The sequence below is a fragment of the Gambusia affinis genome, linkage group LG16 (genome assembly GCF_019740435.1).
Source record: "Gambusia affinis linkage group LG16, SWU_Gaff_1.0, whole genome shotgun sequence".
Classification (NCBI taxonomy): domain Eukaryota; kingdom Metazoa; phylum Chordata; class Actinopteri; order Cyprinodontiformes; family Poeciliidae; genus Gambusia; species Gambusia affinis.
The window spans coordinates 6700360-6710307 of NC_057883.1; the positions used below are offsets into that span (position 1 = coordinate 6700360).

Consider the following 9948-nt stretch of genomic DNA (forward strand, 5'->3'; position numbering starts at 1 on the left):
TCCAGCTGCACCTCGCCAAACCACATTCTGGTTGAGTTTTAGCAGCGTGCTTTAGAGGTATTAATCTGTGTTGGGTTAAACCTGTCCACCTTCAGTTATGTTTTTGAGCAAAATACACAAAGGAGGCCCAAAAAGTGCTGCGCAAGTGAAATCCTACACCAAGCAAGACGTTTTATTTTCAAAACTGGACCGACATTTTTCTCTCCAGTCACAGCTAATTTTTAATTTTTTTTATTTTCTTTATCTAACCAGGTAAACCCTGTTGAGATATAGATCTCATTTTCAAGAGGGACCTGGGCGGAAATCTGCAATACACAGCAACCTGCTTAAAAAACCAAACTAATTAACACATATGCACAAGTGTAAAACAATAGAAAATAATTTCAATTAATAGAATCTCGTTGCCTGTTTTTAAGAACCACTCGAAATAAATCCAATGAAATCAATTTTTAGATCTTGAGTTCAGACTGGAGCTGATTCCAGGCTGCAGGAGCCAAAACACTGAATGCTTGCTTCCCCTTTTCTATTAAAGACGTTTAAATTCAAACAATAACTAGTGACAATGGAACCAATCTTAAATGTTGCATAACTTTGATACTGATGTAATTTTCTTTAAATTACGTAGAAAACTTTTCCTGACAGTGAGCTCTGTTTATTTTTACTTTGGCATCTTTGCCCAGTTTGTCAGTTTCCGTTGTTTTAAAGCCCAGCTGTAGCTCTAAAGGTAGAAACTGGTGAAGCTTTATTTGTTGTAGCCATTTTTACACTCGTGAAAATCATTAAACATTTGACTCACCTGAGTGTCAAGTTTTCATGTCTTTCCCATTATAAAAAGTGGTGATAGGAAATTAGACTCTTTATCCTGTCATAGTTATATCACCAGGAAAGCAAAGAAGTCCATCTGAATACTAGACAATCTGGTGAAATAGAGACAGCCTGAGACCGCTAGCGATGTTTTTTTAGGGGTGTGTTCACATAAAGTAGGAATTTCTGAGATGATTTGTTCTTTCTAAAAAAGCTACGTGGCCTTCAGAAAACACCAAAAAACAAAAAAGGTGTGAAGCAAAGGCCTAAATCTGGCTGTCATCGTCTTCAAATTGTTGACGATTGGTCAACTACACAAAAAGAAACAAATTTGGTAAAACAAGTAACATTAATACGGGCTATAAAATACAGAATACTTTGGAAGTATCCCCCACCAGTTCTGTAAATAAAATGTCACTCCATCGCTGCAATAAATCTGCGAGAAAAATAAGTCTGAAGAACTACTAACAGAAAATTTTTATATTTTAAATTAGTAAGACAATTCAGTAGATTGTTTTTCCAAAGTACGAAAAAATTAAATCCCTCAACAGTTGTGATTTTAAAAGTTTTTAATCACATGGTGATGTACACATTCTTACGAGAAAATATTCTGGCTTGCTGACGTGACCGTCAGGGTTTAATGGCAGACTTGAGCTTGGGGAAGAGCCGCAGGGCATTCTGGGTCGTCACCTCCATCACCGTCTCCAGCGACACGCCTTTGACCTTACTGATGTACTCGGCAGAGACGCAGATGTTTCGGGGCTCATTTCTTACCTGTTAACACGCAGCGTTATAAACACACATTATGCTAAGCTAAGCATCAGCTTTCAGGAAAAAAAAAACACTTTGAGGATTTGGAGTTGACTGTAGCACAGAGGCGTGTGGGTCACTTTACCTGCTTCTCTGGGCCGAGAGCAGGCGAATCGGTTTCCAAACAGATGTTCTCCAGAGGCAGCTGCTTTACAAGTTTCTGCTTCTTGGTGGGAAATGCAGCAAACACTCCAGTGTAAACATAATTTCTGCTAAAGACCGTGTAAAATATGAGCTCATCATCTGTACCTGCTCGCTCCGTATTATGGATGGGGGGATAGAGAAGAAATATCCAGCCTTCACTCCCTCCATTGCAACAGAAGGCTTCCCATCAAAAGCGTGAAGAAGGGCTTTACCGACACCTAGTGGCAAAGTAGAGGAACTGCAGCTGCCTCATCAAACCAGTAACACACACTCCAGGGTTGTCTGCTCACCTTGCTCCTTCAGGAGGTGGATGGTGGGTCGTCCTGCAGACCTCGAATGAACATTTCTAAAAAAACAAAACAAAACAAAAAAAAAACCATCCTTTATTAAAATTAGTGCTGAAATAATTGATGACGATGAATCAGTTATTGAAATAATCGTCAACTAATTTAGTAATCGACTAATCGTTAATATTGATGTTAGAAGTCATTTTTTAAATACTAAAGAAATCATGTTATTGCTTTTTATTTGCAATAAAAATGTTTATTTTCTTACTTTTAAAAAAAGAATTAAAATATTTGTTTATTTGCATCTTTCGATGTACTTCTAATATTGTATAAAAAAATGCCTTATGTGAAATTTCTGCAGACTTTGCCAGTTTTATTAATTTTTTTTTTTAAATCCGACTTGATATATGAAGGACAATTTTAGAACGCAAACCGTCTCCACATGGGGGAAAACTCACAGTGGGAGATCCAGCTCCTTGGCAACCTGTGCTTGACGTATGAGAACCAGCTTTTGACTCTCCTTATCAGACTCGCCGCTGACGAACCTGGGAGTAAAATCCAAGCCAACCTACGAAGAAACAAATAATGGAAAATCCAGTTTCGTCAGAGACGCCTCACCAACACAGCACAGTGATATTTGAGAGCTTTGCTATTTGCAGTGTCTGTGAATGATCTGGAGATGCTTTTGTCTGTTAGGTTTAATCCAGGGATTTGCGACCTTTACAATCCAAAGAGACATTTTTGTCCGTCTATCAACTGGAACTGACTTCAGGTCTCCGAACACAACAATGACTGAATACTCATGAGAATCTTTACCTCTCCAACTCCGACAAGCCGGTCTTTGTATTTCTCTATGACGGGTAGAGCTGCATCAAGGTCCTGTAATCCAAACGCTCTTTAATAGAGAACAGCAGAGCTACTAATGCGTGTTTAAATTCAGATGTTGACATGTAGCTTTGTAACCTGAAGAGAAGCACTCCTCTGTTGCTCTGGGGAAACTTCCTGAACAGGATGGACTCCCAAACAGGGGAAAATAAAACCTGGAAATCTAAAGCGGGGGAGGTGGACTACAATTAGCAACATAGTAAAGATAAAAAAAATGTTTTCACTGTATTCAGATGATTTTTTATTTATTTATTTTTTTACCTCTGAGACAGCTCAATGATTTTGGTAAATTCCCCAGCATGCTCAGCCACAGCCAAAAGTGCCAGCAAGCCAGCCTGGGTAATAAAACTACATTAATTCACAGTAGTTTGCTTTTCGTACCCCTTTTCCGTCTTTTCATATTTTGTCACAATACAACTCAGCCTGTCATAATAAGCAACCGATAAGCAATAATCGGACAATGAATTAAAATTAATTCCACAGTTTCCATTTACATGACTTACTGTTTTCTCTTTTCTCTCTCTCTGAATGACCAAACGTTTCCAGTCTTCATTGGTCTCAACTAGCCCCTTCTTATAAGGACAATTTTGTATACAGAGACCTTCTAGTTTGTTTTATTTATTTTGTATATTTAAAATGCCTTCCAGTTCCAGTGTTAAATGTTCATCAAACCTTTGAGAATGTGTTCTTGCATTATTAAGGCGTTACCATTATATTACTTGAAAACGGTCTCTGAACAATATTATCGATTATCATAATACCTTGTAGAACAATTTATCATCCAGCAAAAATCTGCTGTCGTGACAGGCACAAATGCAACCACACTATTTATATAGATTTTATGTAACAGACAAAGTCTTGAAGTAAAAGAAAAAGAATACATTGCTCTCAACCATTTCTGCAACTAACAATCTATTGGAGTGTTTATATGTTAGTTCCCTCTACTCTGGTAAAATAAAATCTAGTCACATACTGGGTAAAAAGAGTCTGACTGTGTAAAATACAGGTATCTTCTACAATGTTGTTTCTGCAGTTAGCTTTAGCTAAAAGTCTTCGTCCCAGGAGCTGCTAGACTTTATGATCATCATTGCTCCTAATAAACTCAAGCGTTTGTCGTAATTTCAACAGTTTTTCTCATTTCATAAATAAGAATCCAGCTGATATTTGCAGCCTTTGTTAAAAAGACGCATACTGTACATTTAGAGAAACACTTTGACTTTATTCATCATATGAAATCCTCCTTAAAATGCTCGTTTTTATTTGACGCATTAGAAAACGTAGATAAAGTTTAAGGATTTTAACTCTGAAAACTCACCTTCTTTGAATTCTCGATCACCTCTTCCACGTCCTGTCGAGAAGAAAACAGTTAAAGGTTTTAACTTAAAACTTTATTAATTGTCTCAAAGGTTTTAAAACCAAGAATTTAATTTGGTTTGTACCTTGTCAAAATCCCCAGCAGAGATATGACAGTGGCAGTCAATGAACCCATGCATAAGGGATTTTTTTTTCGTCTGTGCAGCTCTCAAAACCAAAACATTCCCTACTTCCTGCATGAAATGCAGTCTGCGCATGCGTGCAACCTTGACCGCTCAAAATCTAACCCTGCCTATCCCGGGAGGGCGGTGTTCTCTCGTGCTCGTTAGTTGCATCGTAGCGGCAAGTTCCCCTTTTAAAATCAAACGCATCCCATTAGTTTTAAGGAAGAAGCGTTTTTATTTTGACCTTAGTTTCTAAATACTTAGGGCATCATGTGATAGTTCCCGTGGTTTCCCAACTTTATATTGCCATCCAATCTACCCGACCGGACCTTTTGGCCAGACCTCGCTTTAAAATGGGAGCTTTAACAGTGGTTTGTCTCCTGGTTTGGACCATGTCGATTGACTTCTCCGGGGCCAAATACGAACCGACCTGGGAGTCCATCGACTCCAGACCGCTGCCAGAGTGGTTCGACCAGGTTAAGTTCGGCATCTTCATACACTGGGGGGTGTTTTCTGTGCCGAGCTTCGGCAGCGAGTGGTTCTGGTGAGCTCTTCCTCTTGTTCAAGCACAGTTTTAACTTTAGATAGCCAGGGAGTTCTGTTGATGTTGGTACTTAGGCTGAGCATGAGTAGGCGTGTCTGCATGGGCGTAGAGGAGACCCTCAGGGTGTGGTGCACTGGCCCATTGGAGATAACGCCTGAAATTATAAATCAGTGAAAATGGTTATCTTCTAGAGTACTTTAATTGTCTAAAACTTCATCACAGCAAAGCAGGAAACATGTCTTTACTTGATCGTTCTTTGTCGCTTTATTTGTGATTGCAGTACCAGCTGCGCCTTTCACCTTGGAAATTTATTATAATACTTGTAAAGTATATTTCATAATGTGATTTGGAGTTTCAGCAATTTCTGAGGTGAACATAGAGAAGCACACCCAGAAAATCATTTATTTTTGCTTCTTTTTAAAGTGAGCAGGGGCTTATTGCTAAACCGTTAGCCCATAAGTTATTAGTTTCAACCAGGAGATTTGATATGTAAGCACATATGCAAGACCCAGAAAGGTCCAGATTACATCCAAAATTTTTAAATAGTTTCTTTTGCTATTTCAAGATTGAAATATGAGGTTTCATTTGAAAAATAGCAAGCCAAATGTCAAAATATGACATTGTACACTGAGAAACATTGCTATGGAACAAAGAGGATTGTTATAAGTCAGTTGAAAACATTTTACTAAAAATAGAAAATACACCACCTTTGTTTGTGAACGTTTCATGACAATATGCAATATTCAGCAGCTTTTAATGCTTTGTTGTTGTTTTTTTTTGGTCACAGTTTTTCTGAGGTTTCAATGTAAATTTAGCGACATGAAATATCCCACAAGCATTTAAAAGACTGCAGCTTTTTTCTTTTGTAAGCTACACACATCATCTTGTTATCCTTAACAATTTCTTTGGTTTTGATATAATGGGAATTTGCTTAAACTATCTCCAGATAACATGATTCCAAATCCAACATTTTTGGCCAAGACTTGACATGGAGCTGACAGACTAACACAAATCATATCTGTATGATTTGTGTTAGTCTGTATGACCTCCTCTGATATGTCAGATGTGTGTTTGTTTTCCAGGTATTACTGGCAGCAAAAAACCCCAGAGTATGTCGATTTCATGAAGAAAAACTATCCTCCGGACTTCAAGTACCAAGACTTTGCACCACAGTTCACAGCTGAGTTCTTCGACGCCAAAGAGTGGACGGACATCTTTGCTGCATCGGGGGCAAAGTACGTTGTGTTGACCACGAAACACCATGAAGGTAAACAAGCGAAAACTACCAGTAGGATGTCAAAGTTGCTTTTCTGTTCAAGGAATTTCAAACTTGTATGTTGTAGAGTTTGAGAAAATGAACTTCCTGACCTTTGCCGATTGTGTTGATGTCACGAGCTGTGCTGTTTTTTGCTGGTGATTTTTTATTTATTTATTCTTATTTTTTTTTAGGATTCACGCTTTGGGGCTCCAAAAACTCCTGGAACTGGAACGCCGTGGATGTGGGACCAAAGCGAGACCTGGTGGACGAAGTGGCGAGTGCCGTGCGTGGCCAGGGTGGCCTTCGTTTGGGGCTGTACCATTCTCTGTTCGAGTGGTTCAACCCGCTCTTTAACCAAGACGCCGCCAACCTCTTCACTACCAACTACTTCCCTACCACTAAAACTCTCCCCGAGCTTTACGAGCTTGTTTTGAAGTACAAACCAGAGATTCTGTGGTCTGACGGCGATGGAAATGCTCCCGACAAATACTGGAACAGTACGGGCTTCCTGGCCTGGCTCTACAATGACAGGTAGGCTTGCAAACGAGGAAACCTTCAGCCGTGTTCCTCAATGGACGTAATGCAATGTGTTTGTTTGACAGTCCGGTGAAAGAAACTGTTGTGACGAACGATCGCTGGGGCTCCGGTACCATCTGCAAGCACGGTGGGTATTACACCTGTAGTGACCGCTACCAGCCAGGACATCTGCTTAAGCACAAATGGGAAAACTGCATGACCATCGACTCCAAGTCCTGGGGCTACAGACGCAACGCTCCGCTCAGCGACTACATCGCCATCGAGAAGCTCGTGGCGGTGAGAAACCCAAAACTTTCTTTATCTGGGGCGAGCAGACCAGATAAAGAAAGTTTATCTTCACCAAACAATGAACTTCTGTTGCTGCAATCTTTCACTTATACATCCTAAATTCAGTGTTTGTGTTTCAGTGAGCTGGTAGCATCGTCTATGTTAGGCTATATTGAAGTTATAAAACAACAAGTATCGCAACATAAAGGAGGAACCTGATCAGTTCATTTAGAAAACACCTGAATTGATGTTTATGTAAGATCAACACTCATAATACCTGCATACAACTGGTATATGTTTTAATCTCAGAGAGAAGCAGAAAACAGCAGAAGAGAATTGGAAGGTTTTCGTCTCGGTTTTCTTTGCGGTCACTTATAAAACTGGAAAGAGCGCCTTACTTTGGGTCGGACAGGTTTTTATCCTTTTTCTCTCTCTTGGCTGGATGGGTAGTTGGTGTTTTTTTGTCTGCACCTTGGAAACTCGCCCAGGTTGCTGGATGTGTTGGTGGTTTAGAAGGACATTCAGGGCAGCAAAGGAGTGGAGAAAATAACAAAACAAAAGAAACTTTTTTTGTAAAAGTTTAAAAAACCCACCTTGAAAATGCTGGAAAAGTGTTTTAAATTTTACTGCGTGAAAAGTGTAATAATTAGAATAAAAGATTCCCTCCAACTGGTTTGAGTTACGAAATTTCTTCACCCTTGCTTTTTTTTTTTTTTTTGCATTTCCCACCTCTAGTCACATTTCTTCCTCTCGTTGCTTCCTGTGCGTGTGCCGTCAGACCCTGGTGGAGAGCGTGTCCTGCGGAGGAAACCTGCTGATGAACGTGGGCCCGACGCACGACGGCAGAATCGCCCCGATCTTCGAGGAGCGCCTCAGGCAGATGGGCCAGTGGCTGAAGGTGAACGGCGAGGCCATCTACAACACGACGGCGTGGCGGGCTCAGAAGGAGAGCGTCACCAAAAACGTCTGGTGGGTCGTCTGAACCTCGTGAACTAAAGCTGTAGCTAACATTTACTGTAGTTGTCGGGTATTCTGTTGATTGTTCTGACGATGAATCAAGTAATCGGATCAAAAAAATTTTTTTAAATCGACGCCGTCGACAGGTTTTTTTTTGTTTGTTTAACCAGCTGCCTGTTTAATGCAATATTAGACATACATAAGAAAATTTAAATAAGCAAATAATTAAGTTCCTTTTTAAATAAGAAAAGAAACATTTATGCAATAACAGAGCATTCCTTTGGCGTACCATTTGTAGCAAGAGAGCTGGATAGAATGCTAACGTCAACATTTCTGCTGTTGTGACTTTTGAGTAATGATACGATAGTTTTTTATTTTTCCCCACAGAATTGTAACTGGGTGAAGGTAAAACTAATCCACTTGAGGAGTTTTGGGTAGTCGAACAAATATCTTAAGCAAAATGAATAAATATTTGTTCAGCTTTGACTTAATTACTGCTCTGAGGTTGTTCTTCTTTCAGCAAATGCCACGTTTTAGAGCGTGTAGCGGTTAATCGATCACTAAATGAGTTGGCGATCATGCCAGTGATCCATTAATCAAGATTAATCTGATTAATTGTTTCAGCCCTAATGTGAACAGAGCGCCTCCTCTGCTAGGAAAGCCTCTCAGACAGAGACAAAAGCTTCGTCGTGATTGGATGGTGGCTCATTTGGGACTTTAATTGATTGAATTCAAAGAATTGATTTGAGAAAATGTGGATAAACGTGTTTTAAAAGCAGAGCGCCCTCTTCCGCAGGTACACGTCCAAACCTCAGGGAAAGGTGATCTTCGCCATTTTACTGGAGTGGCCGGATGATGGATCGGTGATCCTGAATGAACCCGTGGTTACCCAGAAACAGACGCAGGTAAAAAAATAAAATAAAATCTGTTGCTGGGTAGGACTAAGAATGCGTTGAAATATATATTTAACAAAAACGTAGTTACTGAAAAATTTGAGGTTACTTTTAAATGATTTAGAACCTGCACAGAACCATTAACGCTTTTTGTTAATGTGCACGGCGGTTTATCAATTTCCTCCGTACGCCGTCTCTGGCCTTTAAAAAGGTGGAGCTGGTGGGTCACGGCCTTCTGCAGTGGACGCCCGTGCAGCCCGGCGGACTGCAGGTGTTTCTGCCTCCGCTGTCCTTCAGGAAGATGCCGTGCCAGTGGGCCTGGACTCTGAAGCTGACAGGAGCCTCCTGAAGGAAATCCACTTCACGCCAACAGGAAGTGAAGCTGCCGGCCAGAAGAGACTCTGCTCTCCTGCTTGAAAGACTTACCTTAAAATTAGTTGTTCTTATTTTATACGTCCTGTATATTAAAAAAAAATATATATATCAGCTCTGAAGATCAGCCATGCTGGATTTTTTTGTGATTTGCACTTTTAAATTTGGATATATATATATATATATATATATATATATATATATATATATATATATATATATATATATATATTCTATCTCATGCAGAAAGTTGAGTTTTATCAGCACTGATTGTTGCAGATTTCTGCGCTTAAGAAATTTCTGAACTATTTAATAAAATCTTCTGTTATCTTTTACTGGGTGATGTTCTGGTCGTTCCCTCTTTTTCTGAGTCAATGAATACATTAATTGAGTCTGATAGAAAAAGGTCTCTGCAGTTTTTTGTTTATTGTGTCAAAGTTAGTCAACAGCTTCTTTGCTGTAATTATGGGAAACATATGCCTCAAAGTTCAGGTTTAGAATCTGATCATTTAAGTTTAAAAGTCAAAATTATGACTTCGAGTCATTTAATAGCTTTAAATATGACTCAAAGTTAACATGATGAATTTTTATAAGAATTGTGATTTTATGTTTTATTATTGGATTTAAAAGTCAAAATTCTGCATTTAATTTAGATTTTAGTTTGTAATTGGCTTTCGAATTTAACAGAATTTCATAAGTAACTCATCTGTAA

At 39.2% G+C, this 9948-nt stretch overlaps 2 protein-coding genes across 3 annotated transcripts; one reads left to right on the forward strand and one right to left on the reverse strand.

The window, feature by feature from the left end:
- Positions 1-1355: 1355 nt before the first annotated feature.
- Positions 1356-4501, reverse strand: LOC122845845 (putative deoxyribonuclease TATDN3). Of its 2 annotated transcripts, none has more exons than XM_044142325.1 (10): positions 4370-4501; positions 4246-4278; positions 3192-3265; positions 3009-3093; positions 2862-2924; positions 2504-2613; positions 2049-2104; positions 1864-1976; positions 1700-1780; positions 1356-1578 (listed from the first exon to the last, which is right to left on the reverse strand). In XM_044142325.1, exons 1-10 carry the CDS (start codon positions 4499-4501, stop codon positions 1435-1437), a joined length of 891 nt encoding a protein of 296 aa, XP_043998260.1. In that variant the 3' UTR covers positions 1356-1434. The 2 variants fall into 2 exon arrangements, with proteins under 2 accessions (XP_043998260.1, XP_043998261.1); XM_044142326.1 differs by having other exon boundaries at positions 1357-1578; positions 1700-1777.
- A 132-nt stretch (positions 4502-4633) lies between these two features.
- Positions 4634-9570, forward strand: fuca2 (alpha-L-fucosidase 2). Its single transcript, XM_044142324.1, has 7 exons — positions 4634-4952; positions 6035-6219; positions 6402-6741; positions 6813-7023; positions 7793-7983; positions 8768-8876; positions 9076-9570. The coding sequence occupies exons 1-7, from the start codon at positions 4762-4764 to the stop codon at positions 9211-9213; spliced, it is 1365 nt and encodes a 454-aa protein (XP_043998259.1). The 5' UTR covers positions 4634-4761; the 3' UTR covers positions 9214-9570.
- The last annotated feature ends 378 nt before the right edge of the window (positions 9571-9948 follow it).

What these genes read in the sequence shown, in the direction of transcription:
- LOC122845845 (XM_044142325.1), bottom strand. Translation starts at nt 4,501, where the DNA reads ATGCGCAGACTGCATTTCATGCAGGAAGTAGGGAATGTTTTGGTTTTG. An exon ending in TGATCGAGAATTCAAAGAAG is followed by an intron (nt 3,266 to 4,245) that starts GTGAGTTTTCAG and finishes TTTATTACCCAG; the next exon opens with GCTGGCTTGCTGGCACTTTT. An exon ending in CCATAATACGGAGCGAGCAG is followed by an intron (nt 1,781 to 1,863) that starts GTACAGATGATG and finishes TTTCCCACCAAG; the next exon opens with AAGCAGAAACTTGTAAAGCA.
- fuca2 (XM_044142324.1), top strand. Translation starts at nt 4,762, where the DNA reads ATGGGAGCTTTAACAGTGGTTTGTCTCCTGGTTTGGACCATGTCGATT. An exon ending in GACCACGAAACACCATGAAG is followed by an intron (nt 6,220 to 6,401) that starts GTAAACAAGCGA and finishes ATTTTTTTTTAG; the next exon opens with GATTCACGCTTTGGGGCTCC. An exon ending in GCCTGGCTCTACAATGACAG is followed by an intron (nt 6,742 to 6,812) that starts GTAGGCTTGCAA and finishes TTTGTTTGACAG; the next exon opens with TCCGGTGAAAGAAACTGTTG.